This window comes from Phascolarctos cinereus, unplaced genomic scaffold, assembly GCF_003287225.1.
Source record: "Phascolarctos cinereus isolate Bilbo 61053 unplaced genomic scaffold, phaCin_HiC Scaffold_726;HRSCAF=1367, whole genome shotgun sequence".
NCBI classification, from domain to species: Eukaryota; Metazoa; Chordata; class Mammalia; order Diprotodontia; family Phascolarctidae; genus Phascolarctos; species Phascolarctos cinereus.
In genome coordinates, this window is record NW_027556098.1 from 427,688,673 (window position 1) to 427,703,326 (window position 14,654).

At 43.8% G+C, this 14,654-nt stretch overlaps 2 protein-coding genes across 2 annotated transcripts in view; both read right to left on the reverse strand.

The window, feature by feature from the left end:
* The window catches only part of LOC144454148 (uncharacterized), a 34,074-nt gene that overhangs the window by 1,845 nt on the left and 17,575 nt on the right, over positions 1 to 14,654 (reverse strand). The window contains 1 exon segment of the mRNA XM_078146451.1: positions 112 to 183. Within this exon segment, the coding sequence (XP_078002577.1) occupies positions 112 to 183 (72 nt within the window).
* LOC110197872 (zinc finger protein 557-like) lies at positions 181 to 13,217 on the reverse strand. Its single transcript, XM_020971925.2, has 5 exons — positions 12,872 to 13,217; positions 11,609 to 11,726; positions 9,164 to 9,290; positions 8,316 to 8,384; positions 181 to 389 (listed from the first exon to the last, which is right to left on the reverse strand). Exons 2-5 carry the CDS (start codon positions 11,639 to 11,641, stop codon positions 184 to 186), a joined length of 435 nt encoding a protein of 144 aa, XP_020827584.1. The 5' UTR covers positions 11,642 to 11,726; positions 12,872 to 13,217; the 3' UTR covers positions 181 to 183.

Genomic DNA, 14,654 nt, shown 5'->3' on the forward strand with positions numbered 1-14,654 from the left:
TTCAGAAGGTTTCCCTCCAGTGTGGATTTTCTGATGTTTAATAAAAGAAGAGTGGGCACTAAAAGCTTTACCACATTGAAGACACTCGTAAGGTTTCTCTCCAGTGTGGACTTCTGATGTGCAATAAGGGAATAGTTGTCCCTAAAAGTTTTACCACATTCATGACACTCAGGAGGTTTCTCTTCAGTGTGGTTCTCTTAGAGTTAGCAACACTAGAACTCTTTCTGAAAGCTTTTCCATGTTGAGTGCGTTCACATTGTTTCTCGACAATATGGGTTCTCTGATGTTCACAAGATAATCGCTGCATTCACTATAATGAGAACAGTCATTCCATGAGGTCATTTTCAGATTTGTATTCATCCTCTTCACATCAAAGCCGGTCTCTGCATCTGGTGGAAACACACACATACACACACATAAATATATACTCTTCCTTCCATTGGCAGAAAGAAAACTGAATAACATTCAATTACCCAATCAAAAAGAAGAGTCTTCAAATTTAAGTGGGCAGGATCAACCATTTGAAAATGCTATTAGCTCATCCCCATAAGATGATTTAATTAACAAAGAGCTCCACAAACAATTGCATTGGATCCTCACAACAAGCCAGAGACAAAGACAGGGCTAGCATTCTCCTTATACTTCACAACTCAGGCTATGAGCTCTGAGTGACTGAGTGACCTGACCCAAGTCCCAGCAGCTAAGAGTCGATCTCAAACCTGGTGACTGAGTGTGCTCTGTCCACTGCACTAGACAAATGCTCTGTTTCATTTTCAATCCTTTCTTCAAATGCATCTTATTAATGACAATTTTATTCTATTCCATACAGACCAGTTTTGATGCTTCATTGCACAGTCATTCTTTCTAAATTTCATGCCAACTTGAGAAAAAGATTTACTCTTTTCAATTGTCCTGTAAAAATTTTCAGAGTTATATCCACCTTTTTGTAAAATGAATTCATATCTATGGGTTTTATGCCATTTGCTGCAATATACAAAATATTCATATTATTTCACTATTTATCATATTTTAATCATAATGTAATTTATCTGGTGATCCCATTTCAAATTATTTTTTGTTGCTGTAAATGAGATTCCATTATGAGTGCCAACCTTAGTTTTTTTTTAACCTGTGGCATATTAGATTCTGTTCTGGACCATCACTTTTTAAAGATTGCCATTATGTCTTTTTTAAAATTTTATTTTTTGCCTCTTCCCTAAATGAAAAACAGAAAACCTAAAATACTTGAAATAAATAGTTTTTAAAAAAATTTGGATTTCCCATGTCCAAAAATGTTATTTCTCATACTGAATCTAGAGTCCACCATCATCTTCTAGGAAGTATACAATATGTTTCACTATTAGTCTTCTAGCAACACTTCCCATTTAGGGGATCAAGAATCTCTTGGGAGTTGGTGATGATAGTCCAAGGGGTTTGAGCTCAAAATTCTTTAATGATACATTAAGCTTTTAATAATTGCCTAGTTTTGTTATAAATACATTTTTTTCCTCTGAGAAAATAAACACTGCATCACTGAAGCATAATAGACCTAAATAAAAGAGATAAGCAGGAAAACTACATTTTGAAAAAAAAAATACAATACACAAAGTAATATCAATAATAAACATGTATACACCAAGAGGCATAGTATCTAAATTATTCAAGGAAAAGATAAATGAGTTATAGGAGGAAATAGAAGCTAAAACTATACTAATGGAAGACCTCAACTTTCCACTCTCAGAACTAGATAACTGCAACCATAAAATAAAGAAGAGATGAGTAGAGATGAATAGAATTTTTAAAAAGTTACATAGGATAGATCTCCGGGGAAAACTGAATGGGAGTAGAAAGGAATATACCTTTTTCTCAGCTATACATGACACCTTCACAAAAACTGACAATAAATTAGGGCATCAAAACCTTACAACCAAATGCATAAAAGCAGAAAGACTAAATGCATCCTTTTCAGACCATAATGCAATTAAAATGTATTCAATAAGACTGTGAAAACATAGATTAGAAATTAAATAATCCTAAACAATGAGTGGGTCAAAGAATAAATCATAGAAACAAATAATAATTTCATTAAAGAGGATGACAACCATGGGACACCACACCAGAGTTCAGGGGCTGCAGCCAAAGTAATACTTCAGGTAATTTCCTCTCCCTCTGGGAGAACCAGCTCTTCAGGGAATTCTCGGCTCACACATTGCTGAAGCCCAGCTTGCAGAATCTTAAGCATAACCTTGCTGGTGTGTGAAATGAACAGAATTGAAATGGCACGATCCCTACCATTCAGCAGACCTTGTCTGCCTTTGATCCCAGTCCTGGACGACTGGTTGCTTTGGGGGTTTTTTTGTTTGTTTGTTTTTGACTGGGCAACGGGGTTAAGTGACTTGCCCAGGGTCACACAGCTAATAAGTGTTTTGTGTCTGAGGCTGGATTTGAACTCAGGTCCTCCTGGATCCAGGGCTGGTGCTCTATCTATGGTGCCACCTAGCTGCCCTTCTGGAAGACTGGTTGTAACACTACCTGAAGAGTCTCTCATTATTTTAATCTCTCCCATTTGAAGAATCCTCCAGAATAGAAATGTATTTTCCACCATGAAGCAGCTGGGTAGCCCAGTGGGCAGGGCAACGTGCCAGGGATCAGATCAACTTGAGTTCAAATTCAGCCTCAGACATTCATTACCTCTGTGACACTGTAAAAATCACAGCACTTCTTTGCCTCAGTTGGTCTGTAAAATGAGGGTAATAATAGCACCTACTGTCCATGGTTGTTCTGAGGATCAAATGAGATAATTTTTGTAAAGCTCTTGGCACACAGTAGGCACCATGTAATTGTTGGGTATTATCATTGTCATTATAATTTTGATTCTTTCCACCTTGACAATTCTCCTTTATGAACCACCATTCTCCTTTCTCTTTGTATTCAGCCATGTGCCTGTTCAACTTAAAGTATTTCCAAACCAAAACACTCTTCTTTGCCTTGATTAGCTAAGAGTAAGTTCCATGATCTGTTGCTTATTCTCAAACTATCTCTATATCTGTATCTTGGATTTTGAACTGCTTGACAGCAGGAAGAGTCTTTTGCCTCTCTTTGTATCCCCAGGGCTTAGCACCATGCCTAAAACACAGTAGTCAATTAATCTCTGTTTACTGACTAACAGACTGGACCCAAGGGTGATATTAGGCCCTAACTACCTCAGTCCTAGGATTTTGGTCTCTCTCTTAGTTGTCAAATGTAGGTGTTTACTTTAGTCCTATTTCTTTTCTTTTTCTTTTTCAAGATTTGTTAATTTATTTATTTTTAGTTTTCAACATTCACTTCCACAAGATTTTGAGTTCAAAATTTTCTCCCTACCTTGTCCCTCCCCCAACTCCAAGACAGTGTGCATTCTGAACACCCCTTCCCCTAATCTGCCCTCCCTTCTATCTCTCCCCCTTTCTCTTATCCCCTTCCTCTTCTATTTTCCTGTAGGGCAGAATAGATTTCTATACCCCATTGCCTGTATATCTTATTTCTCAGTGGCCTGTGAAAAAAAAATTTTAACATGTTTTTAAAACTTTAGGCTTCAAATTCTCTCCCTTCCTCCTCACCCACCCTCATTGAGAAGGCAGGCAACTCAATACAGGTTATACTTGTGTAGTCATGCCAAACACTTCCATAGTAGTCATGCTGTGGAAAACGAACTAAATTTCCCTTCATCCTATCCTGCCCCCCGTTTGTTCTATTCCTTCTTTTGACCCCGTCCCTCCTCAGAAGTGTTTGCTTCTGATTAACCCCTCACCCAAGCTGCTCTCCTCTCTATCATCTCCCCACTCTCTTATCCCCTTCCCCCATTTTCCTGCAGGGTAAGATAGCTTTCCATACCCAATTGAGTGTGTATGCTATTCTCTCCTTAAGTCAAATCCTATGAGAATAAGATTCACTGATTCCCTCTCACCTTCCCCCACTTCCCTTCCACCGTAAAAGTCTTTTCTTGTCTGTTTTATGTGAGATAATTTACCCCATTCTACTCTCCCTTTCTCCTTCTCCCAGTATAATCCTCTCTCACCCCTTAATTTTATTCTTCAGATACCTCCCATTCATCTTCAATTCACCCTGTGCCCTCTATCAACCTATCTTGAGTTACAAATATCATCTTTCCATGCAGAAATATAAACAGTTCAACTTTAATAAGTCCTTTATGATTTCTCTTTCCTATTTACCTCTTCATGCTTCTCTTGAGTCTTGTATTTGAAATTCAAATTTTCTATTCAGCTCTGGTCTTTTCATCAAGAATGCTTGAAAGTTCTCTATTTCACTGAATGTCAATTTTTTCCCCTGAAGGATTATACTCAGTTTTGCTGAGTAGGCGATTCTTGGCTGTAATCCTATCTCCTTTGCCATCCAGAATATCATATTCCAAGCCCTGCAGCCCCTTAAAGTAGAGGCTGCTAAATCCTGTGTTATCCTGATTGTGTTTCTACAAGAGTTGAATTGTTTCTTTCTGGCTACTTGCAATATTTTCTCCTTGACCTGGGAACTCTGGAATATTCCTAGGAGTTTTCCTTTGGACATCTCTTTCAGGAGGTGATGGGTGGATTCTTTCAATTTCTATTTCACCCTCTGGTTCTAGAATATCAGGGCAATTTTCTTTGATAATTTCTTGAAAGATAATGTCTAGGCTCTTTTTTTGATCATAGCTTTCAGATAGTCCAATAATTTAAAAATTATCTCTCCTGGATCTATTTTCCAGTTCAGTTGTTTTTCTTTTGTTTTTCTTTTTTTGGTTTAGGCCACAGGGTTAAATGACTTCCCAGGGTCACACAGCTAGTGAGTGTTATGTGTCTGAGGTCAGATTTGAACTCAGGTCCTCCTGAATCCAGGGCCAGTGCTTTATGCTCAGTTTTTTTTCCAAAGAGATATTTCACATTGTTTTCTATTTTTTCATTCTTTTGGTTTCATTTCACAGTGTCTTGATTTCTCATAAAGTCACTAGCTTCCAACCGCTCCGTTCAAATTTTTAAGGAAGTATTTTCTTCAGTGAGCTTTCCATTTGGTCAATATTGCTTTTTAAGGCATGCTTCTCCTCACTGGCTTTTTGGACTTCTTTGCCATGTGGGTTAGGCTTTTTTTTAAGGTGTTATTTTCTTCAATTTTTTGGGGTCTCCTTTAGCCAGCTGTTGACTTGTTTTTCATGATTTTCTTGCATCACTTTCATTTCTCTTCCCAGTTTTTCCTCTACTTCTCTTACTTGCTTCTCAAAACCCCTTTTGAGCTCTTCCATGGCCTGGTACTGATTCATATTTTTCTTGGAGGTTTTGGATGTAGGAGCTTTGACTTTGTTATCTTCTTCTGGTTGTATATTTTGATCTTTTTTGTCACCAAAGAAAGATTCTATGGTCTGACTTTTTTTGCACAGTTTGCTTATGATCCCAGCCAATTACTTGAGTTTTAAACTCTCTGTTAAGGTAGGGATCTGCTTCCAGTGTGGAGAATATACTGTCCCAAGCTTTGGGGGTTTTGTGTAGCTGTTTTCAGAGATATTTCTAGGGACCTGTAAATTTTTAGTTATTCCAAGGTGGTATGATCAAGGACGAGGTGTTTAGTCCTTTCCTGGCCTGTGCTCCAGTCTATAAGTGAACACAAGCATTTTTTTCTGCCTTGGAACTGTGAGGAGGATTCCCTCTGCACCACCACCACAAGCTCCACCACATCAGTGCTCCTCCTCTCCCTAGGATCACCACCCAGAACTGTGACCCAGATCCAAGCACAGGCAAAGCAAGAGATTCCTGCCTCAGCACAGGCAAAGAAATCCCTGTAATCCCCCTCTGATTAGCCACTTGATTCCCCCTCAGTCTGTGGGCTGGAAGCTCCAGAGGCAGCCACTGTCCCAGGGCCAAGCTTGGGGAATGGGGCTGGGACCCTGCGCTTCTCTCTCACCGCAGTCACAGACTTTTCTCACTGACCTTCTAAGTTATCTTTGGCATTCATGGGTTGAAAAATCTGGAAACTGCCACAGCTACCCGTGATTCAGTCCTCTCAGGTCTGCTTTGCCTGCATGCCCACACTGAATTGCACGCCTCTCCCTGCCCCATGCGATAGACCTTTCCAATCAACCATCCAGGTTATCTTCAGCTGGAAATGTGTTTCACACTGTCTTTTTCTGGATTCTACTGCTTTAGAATTTGTTTAGAGCCATTTTTTTGGAGTATTTGGAGAGGTTTGGGGTTTGGCCTTAGCCCTATTTCTGTCTGAACCTTGTCACCCATAAGCAGTTATCTTAGTACAGTTCTAACCCTGATGACACCTGACCAGACCCAACACTGAAGAAGACAATGGCATCTAGGCTCATGGTCCTGCCATGAGATACCTGGGAGTCTCTCCCTGCCATTTCCCCAGCCTTATGGTGGCTGTCACCTACATGAATCTGGCCCATGATTCTCTAAGAATGGGTCAAAGACTGGGCCATAGGGACCAGGAAAAGGATGAAGGTTGATACCTTTTGCCACAATTATTTCCAAGTAAAGCAGTGGCCTTTGTTCCTATTCATGTGTTCATGAAGGGAGACAGAGAAAATCACAAAATTAGGCTGCCTGAGTCCACTACAATTTCAGTTACACACTCTCAGTTGGGCCCTCACTGTGGCAAGGCAATCTTTGGACCATTCCCCAGAAGATTCCCTATAACACTCACCACAGAGCTTTTCCAATTCTTTTCATGCCTCCTCCACCTAGCAATGGTGTTTGTTCCACCCCCACCTCTACACTGTCTCACCACAACATGGCCTCATATTTCTCTGAAAAATGGGACCTTCACCTAAAGCTGTTTTGTCTCTTCATTTTGCACATATCAGATGCCTCCTCTTCCTCCTTTGCCCTGGTCTCACATGAATAGAAACTCTTCTGCTTGCCAAAGTAAACCCATGTAAATACATCAATGATCCTGCTCCATCCCACCCTCTTCCCCAGCAGATTTCCTTCTGGATCATCCTCAGTTTTTCCACTGATTTTGAATCTCTCTCTGACCAGTGGCTCCTTGCCTAGTCCCACATATATAACCGTGTCTCTATGATGCATAGAAACCTCACTTGCTCCTTTCCTCCCCATGTGAGGTTGTCCTGTGTCTTCCAACCCTTTCTTGGCTAACAGCTGGAGATGGCCATCTGGAATTGGGGTCACCACTTCCTTTCCTCTTGATTGCTTCAAAACTCTCTGCAGTCTGGTTCCCAGCTTCATTATTCAGCTGAAATAGCTCTTTCCAGAGTCACTGATGATCTCCTAATCACTAAAACCAATGGTCTTTTGTCAATCCTCATTCTTCTTTTTGCACTATACTGCCAATCACCCACATTTCCCAACACTGCTCCTTTCTTGGATCTGGACTCAATAGCCTAACACCTGAGGTGTTACAAGAACTGACTGTTCGGCTTCCCTTCCCAGGTCACTCAATCTTCCAACCAGCCGTCAAAGCCATCTTCCCAAAGCTCTTGCCTGACCATGTCACTCACTACTCAAAAAACTCCAGTGGCTCCCTACCATCAAGGTCAAAGATAAGATCCTCTGTTGAGCTGTTAGGGCCCATCGTCATCTGCCCCTCTTCTACCTTTCTAGTCTTCTTTCACCTTGACTCCCCTTCACATATGCTAGCATCCAGTAGGACAGAAGCCTCCTTCCTGTTCCATGAATGGGACACGCTATCCTCCAACACCATGGGATTTCCTTGGCTGGCGCTCATGCCTAGAATGCTCACTCTGGCTTCTCTGAAGTACAAGCTCAACCCCCATCTCCTACCACAAGACTCTTCCAGTCCCCCTTAACCTTCCTCCTCTTGACTGGCACCAACTGAGCATGCATATAATAGGCTTTACATAATTGAGTCCATGTTATCTTTCCCATGAGCCTGTGCGCTCCATCTCCTCAGATCCCCGGTGCTTAGCACAGGGCCTCCCACATATCAGACACTTAATAAATGCTTACTGGGTTGAGGAAGGCCTAAGAAAGAGCTCATAGTAGACAGCCTCAGCCCTCTTTAGATAGTTGCAGGAGAGTTCCATACTCTAAAATTCCCAACAGAAACTTCTTAAGGATCACTGATTTATCACTAGAAGGGAACTGAAAGGTCAGGTTGTTCAACCTTTTCATTTTACAGGTGAGGAAACTGAGGCTCAGAGGTTCAGTGACTTGCCAAGGATCTCACTGCTAAAAAGTGTCTGAAAAGCAATAAACAAGTCAGGTCTTCCCACCCCCAAGTCTAGCATTCCCTTTACTGCAACATGAAGAAATTTCTTGGGACCTCAGCCCCCACATTCCAGCTTTCACCTCACTCACCTGGACAGGAGTTCCTCAGGCCTTCTTGCTCCAAATGGAAGATCCAATCTTCTCTGGGAACTGGAAGTCCTGGGCATGGGGAATAAATTAGGCATGAGGATGGAGAGGAACTTGCAAGTTCATCGTCCTTAGGGATAGTACAGAGGAGAGAGCCCTGGGCTGGAGTCAGGAAGACCTGAGTTCAAATCTGGCCTTAGAAACTTACTAGCTGCGTGCCCACAGGCAAGTCATTGAGTCTGTTTGCCTCAGTGGTCTCAACTATCAAATGGAGATAATAGTGGCACCAAAATAAAAACGTTGTTGTGAGGATCAAATGGGAGAATATGCACAAAGAAAGCCATTAGCCTAGTGCCTGACTCACAGCAGATGGACATTCACACTTATTCCCTTCCCTTTCTTTCCTGGCATCTCTACTTGAATTTGGGCGATGTCTGAGGGAAAAACAAGGACACACCTGGTATCCAAGGGCTCTAGGACTAACACCAGGGGCAAGGAGCTGCACATTTGTCCTTATTAACAAGAAGACACTCTAAAGACAAAACCCTTCCCAAAGAGGAAGGGAGGCCTTGGGAGGAAGGGGATTCCCTTCATTATCCATCTTCAAGGAAATGCTGCAGGATCAATGTTTAGAGAGTCTGTAGACACAACTCCCAGCTCCCTATCCCATTACACAAAGACCTCTCCTAGGAAAACCAGGCAGCAGGAGGGCCTTGTCTCTTGGACTCAGAGGGCTGGCACGTTGGCCCTTCTAAGAACAGATAAACACCTGAAACTCTGCATACTAGGGAGGGAATGAAAACAGTCCTTTAGAAGGCTGATTCAGAGTTCCCAGAGAAAATGGCCCTTACCCAGGGAGAGCAAGGTCTGAGCATTCTCCAGCATGACAGTCTTGTACAGCTCTTTCTGAGCATGGTCCAACAGACCCCACTCCTCTGGGGTGAAGTCCACAGCCACATCCTTGAATGTCACCAGCTCCTAAAATATCAAAACTTATAGGATTTGAAACACACTTCAGAAATGATCCAGTCCAATGATCCAGTCATCAATTTACAGAAGGAAACCACAGCACAGAGAATGGATTTGCCCAAAGGTCACAACCTTGATGAGAGTCAGACCCAACACTTGAAACCACAGTCATGAAAAGCCCAGAGGAATACTGAGAAAAGCATTTGATGTTTTCAGTTGGAATGAAGTTGAGAAATGTCTTACTATGAAATGCTACTCCCTGTGGAATCAGAGAAGTTATGTGGTGTATCAGAGACCTATGAGGATCTCTGGAGGAGAAAGAGAGAAGGTGATGTGAAATTTCTTCCTCATCAGAATTGGCATAAATGATATGTTAAGAAAACTCTGAAGAATTTGTGAAAAGCTATCAAGAAACATATATTCTGGGGATAAAATGTATTCTGTGGTCCTATGAGTAGAAAGTATAGAAAAGGAATTATCTAGTTCATTTCCTAAAAGCCCGGAATAAATTGTTATCAAGATGCAAACATGAGTTATTAATCAGAATCTGGACTACAATCAGTGGTTTAAGTGATATGTTTCTATCCAACTGAAGGAGCTAACTATTGTTATACTGAGAGCTTGAGGTAGCTCTGAGCGTTGAGTCATAGCTAAAACATTTTAAATCTTGGCTTCATGATGGCTTTTATTTCTTTTATTTCTTTTTTTTTTTTTAATGTGAGGCAACTGGGATTAAAGCGACTTGCCCAGAGTCACACAGCTAATGAGTATTATGTGTCTGAGATCACATTTGAACTCAGGTCCTCCTGACTCCAGGGCCAGTGCTCTATCCACTGTGTCACCTAGCTGCCCCAGGCTTTTTATATCTTAAGGGCATATATGCATTCATTTTGACAGTCATGTGGAAGTATGAGGTACTGTGATGGTGAATTATTTAAAATGTAATATTTTATTAACTGGCGCTGGCATTAGAGCTAATTCATAAGAAAGACATTGTAGCTTCTTGATGAGATCAATGACATGAATGTATCCCCAGATGACTGGACCTTGGGAGAACAAGAGCCCAGGGAATGGCTGGAGGCAGACGGAGGGATGCCATGCAGGACAGGTTGGCCAGGTGGGAAGGCACTATGACATTTGGGAGGGAGCATCCATGTTTCTAACCATAACATGCAGACCTCATGTTTGGCCAATATGCTTGGTAGGTGATGTCTTCCACAGACATCATGGTGAGATCATTCACTTTACCAGATATTCCATTGCTTTCCAGCAATTCTCTATCATGAACAAAAGAAACTGACTTTTCACTTTTTAAAATCATTTTGATGTCTTTAAAATAATAGATTTATGATATATTTGGAAACTACATTTCCTCTTTACCTCTCTCTATATTTACCTTTACCTTTCTTTACCTCTCTTATCTTCTGAAAGAATTAAATCAATCCTCCAGCACTGACTTGGGATTTCTGACCAAGGTCAGTGTCTTAAGGCTGAATGGGATCAATCTACTCTGTTACTCTCCTTCAGTTACCAGGTTAGTGCCGTTCTCTTGTGCGTTACCAGTTGAGCCATCCTGCTATTCTTTCAGATCAAGTTGCTTTGTGTACACTTCAGTTACCACAAGGATGCACTGCTTGACCTTGTCCTAGAATTTCCCAGACAACTGAGAAAAAACACTCTCGTTAACTTCCTTTTCTTGGCGACTTTTCTCTCACCAAATTCCTGTTCTCAATGGCATGACACCATGAAAGGGGTCAAACAGACCACAAAGTCTGTCTCCCCCCCAAAGAGTGCCCACCATGAGACCCGCCAAAGGAGATCAGCCTAGATGTTTGCTCAGCAATGATAAACTGATAAATAAAAGGACAGATGTGCTTAATGACCTCAATACTAACCACTCAGAAATGAGAGAATTCCTTCAGGGCTCTGCTGCAGGCCTGTACAGACAAGACTCAGGGTGAAGGGTTTCCTGGATCCTCAGTTGCTACAAAGGGAGCTTGGCTACAAGAAACAAAGGGGAGGTGGGAGAAGTTGTGTGTGTGTTGGGGGGGAGGTGTGCCATGCTAGGCAGGCCTAAAGAGAGCAAAGATCTGGGATGTACAGAATAGAGATGATGAGAGTGAAGTGGAGTTTTTTGTCAGTCTCTTGTAATGAGGGATAACTGAAAAAAAGGGGGGGGAGGGCAGCAATTAGGATGGGGAGGGGTGTCTATTTTTGTAAAGAAATGATCCATAGATGAGAGAGACTGCCAGCTTCATAGACAACCCTCCAAGTCTGTAGAAATGGTCTCCTTGCCTGATGTTGCTCTGAGGACAGACTGCACTCACCTGGGCTGGGGGACTGAGCATCCCAGGGGCCATTCTCTCTGGCTCCAGGCTCCCTGCTTGGCTGAAGGATCCCAGACAGGAAGAGGTCTTCCCTTCTCTTCCAGGGCAGAAGGATGGCCTACAGGGATTTATGTAGGGTGAGGTCCCAAAGAGATACAAAGACCCTGCCCCTGCCCTCAGGACAGAGACTCCAACCAACAAAAAGAGGGAGCCCAAAGGTTTGGAAATGAAGATGGTTCCCACCTTCTCTTATTCCTTCTCTTCCACCCCACTCCCCTCCTCCATTCTTCTTCAGAGACCCAGGAGGCAGAAGCGGCTTGGGATCCCACATGGGATGAGACCAGTCAGAGCCCCAACGGCTCCCAAATCAGGGATCTCCCTCCAGTTGGTCCTCTGCCCTCCCTGCACTCCCTCTCTCTAACTAACACACTCACATTATCTAGACAACAAACTGACTGCTTGACCTAGGAGGGAGGGAAGGTTGGGGATGGGGGAGAGCTCTGGGGTGAAGCCATCAGGAATGACCAGGAGAAGCTTAAGGCTGAGAGACAAAATCCAGTCTGGCATTCACCCCTGTGACAGGGGGCCTAAGGACTCTGAAGGAAGAGGGGGTGGAGATGCGGGTGGCCTGGGGAAGGGGAGCACAGGTAGGGCCTGGAAGGGAGACATTCTAATCCAGCTCGGGGCAGGGAGATCAGGGACACTTGAGTGCCAGAAGGGCTCCAGGTGTACACTGAGCCTGGGAAAGCAGGATGGCTGTGTGCTGAGGTCTAACTAGGAGCTGGGGAGGACTCCTGGGACCCTCTGGTAGAGCTTAAGCCTAGAATCCCTCATGGGAGATTGGGGACGGGAAGCCAGTGCCTGGGATCTGAGAGGGAAGCAGCCCAGGAGCCTCGGGTCCAAATAAGGGGGCACAGAAGAGATCTGGTTCCTGCACCCAAAGTGGGTCCTCAAGACAGGCAGAATTTGTGGATCCTTACCAGGACTTGGTCTGAAGGCAGAACAACTCAATCTATAACCAAAAGCTGGGGGCAGGGAGACAAGACACCTGGGTCCTGACAGGAAGTCTGACACAGGACTCCTGGATCCCTATGGGCAAGGTCTGAAGTTTGGGAAAGTGTGAACCAATGGTAAGTCCGGGGAGGGTGACTCTGGACATTGGGAAATGATGGAGAGTGTGCAAAAGAGTTAAGGGCAGGGAGCTTGTCCAGTAGCCAGGCCTGGAAAGGAGGTGTGCTCCAGGCAGACCCAGCCGACACTTACCTGGAGGTCAAAAGAGGAGGATGAGACTCAGTGGTAAGAGAAGCCAGCAGAAAGCAGGAAGTGGAGGGGAAGGTCTGGCTCAGCTCTACCTGAGACCTGCACACACAGAGCTAACCAGAGATCTCAGCTGTCGGGAAGGAAGACAAAGGGACCTCAGCTCCAGGGAAAGCAGAATGAAATGATCTCAGCTCCAAAAGTTCCGGCTTCCAGGCTGCCTACTCAGGGAGGGGCCTCCTACTCCCAAGAGGCCCACCCTGGCCAGCCCTGGTACTTACTGGATGGACCCTTCCAATCAAACCTAGGGCCAGGATCTCAGGACCCTGCCTGCCTCTCCTTCCCAAGCCCTGCCCTCCATCACGTGGAGACTTTCCTCACTGGGATGACCCCTCTTCTGCCCTAGACTCCTCCCAGGCCTCCAAACTCCACCCAAGGCTCCTATTTCACCTGGGCCACCACCCACCAGGCTGGTCATCTCTGAGAGCTCCTCCTCCCCCATGCCTTCATCCTGTCCTCCCCCTGTGCAGAAAGCTTGCCCGGATAAAACTTGGGCAGCAGCCTAATAGAAAGGGGTGCCTGCCTTTACTTTGAGGAGCTTGCAACAAAAGGTCTTAGGGAAAATTGGGATTCTCTGCACCACTTGTAACTGTAAATCCAGACTTGGGTTTCTTCTTATCTAAATTGTAATGTGGGCTCATTTAAAGTCAGCTATGTTCTCCCATGAGGATAATGGGGATGTTTGACCCTCTATGGGTTGATCAGTCCTTAATGCAAAATATGCTTAAAATCTGGCATTAAGGTGATGCCTTTAGGAGCTGTGAGAATAAGAATTAAGTGTAATCGGCTCAGAATTACCTTCTTCTACTCTGAATGTAATCAGTCCAGAGTGTCAAATGGACAGGAGGAAGTGGTTTTTCTATGGAAGATAATTCAGAAACGCATTGCAGTCATTTCACCGGCAATTTTGGTTTATGTTTTAAATCTGTAACGTTGTTTATCTTACTATCAGGCTTCTAATTTTTCTTCTATTAGGATGTTGGGAAACAATTGTATAAGAAAAGCTTTTCATTTGAAAGAATGTTTTCCGAGGGTTGTGCAATTGTATCCTTAGAAAATGAGCTCTTGTGAAATTACGAATTAAGCTGTGAGAGACGATGGTTACAATGTTTAAACACTGGGGAGTAGTTAACTGGGCAGGTTTGACTTTAAAATGAATAAGAACTTACTCTGAGAAAAGTGGGAAGGACATTGTAAACTCTCCTCTAGGAAGCTGTTTGGGGAGCTGCCAAGTGCGTGCCTTGGGACCTTCTCTTTGGTGAGGCCATAACACCTCGTTGGCTCAGGAGAAAAAGCTGCTGAAAGAAGGATGAAAGGGTGTCCCACTCTAAAGAAATGAAGTGGTTCACTGACGGACTGAGACCTCTCATAGCTGAAGGGGGAATGGGGCAGGGCAGTGAGAGAGAGGCCAGGTGCCGGGGAGGAGAGAGGCTGGCACAAAGCTCCCTGGGACCTGCACCTGCAAAGCTTGCTTCCAGAAGGCACAGGGATCTGGGCTCCAGGGGAGGTAGGGAGATCTGGGTTCCAGGAGAAGCAAGGCTTGTCTTGGCAGGCGCGCTCCCGAGTCTTTTTTATTGCCCTGCCCACAGGGAGCTCACAGCTTTAACGAAGAAGACAACACACAAAGAATATGGATGAACAAGCTCTAGAGGGTTAACGTGGGGTTGAGCTCAGAGGCAAAACACTTTGGGAGGAAGGCCTGGGAACGGCAGGAGGAGGGCTTTACCTG

Excerpts from the sequence above, each read along its gene's own strand:
- LOC110197872 (XM_020971925.2), bottom strand. The coding sequence starts at position 11,641 with ATGGCCCCTGGGATGCTCAGTCCCCCAGCCCAG. Across the intron at positions 9,291-11,608 it reads TGCTCAGTCCCCCAGCCCAG|GAGCTGGTGACATTCAAGGA; the intron begins GTGAGTGCAGTC and ends TTGATATTTTAG. Across the intron at positions 8,385-9,163 it reads TCAGACCTTGCTCTCCCTGG|GACTTCCAGTTCCCAGAGAA; the intron begins GTAAGGGCCATT and ends CCCCATGCCCAG.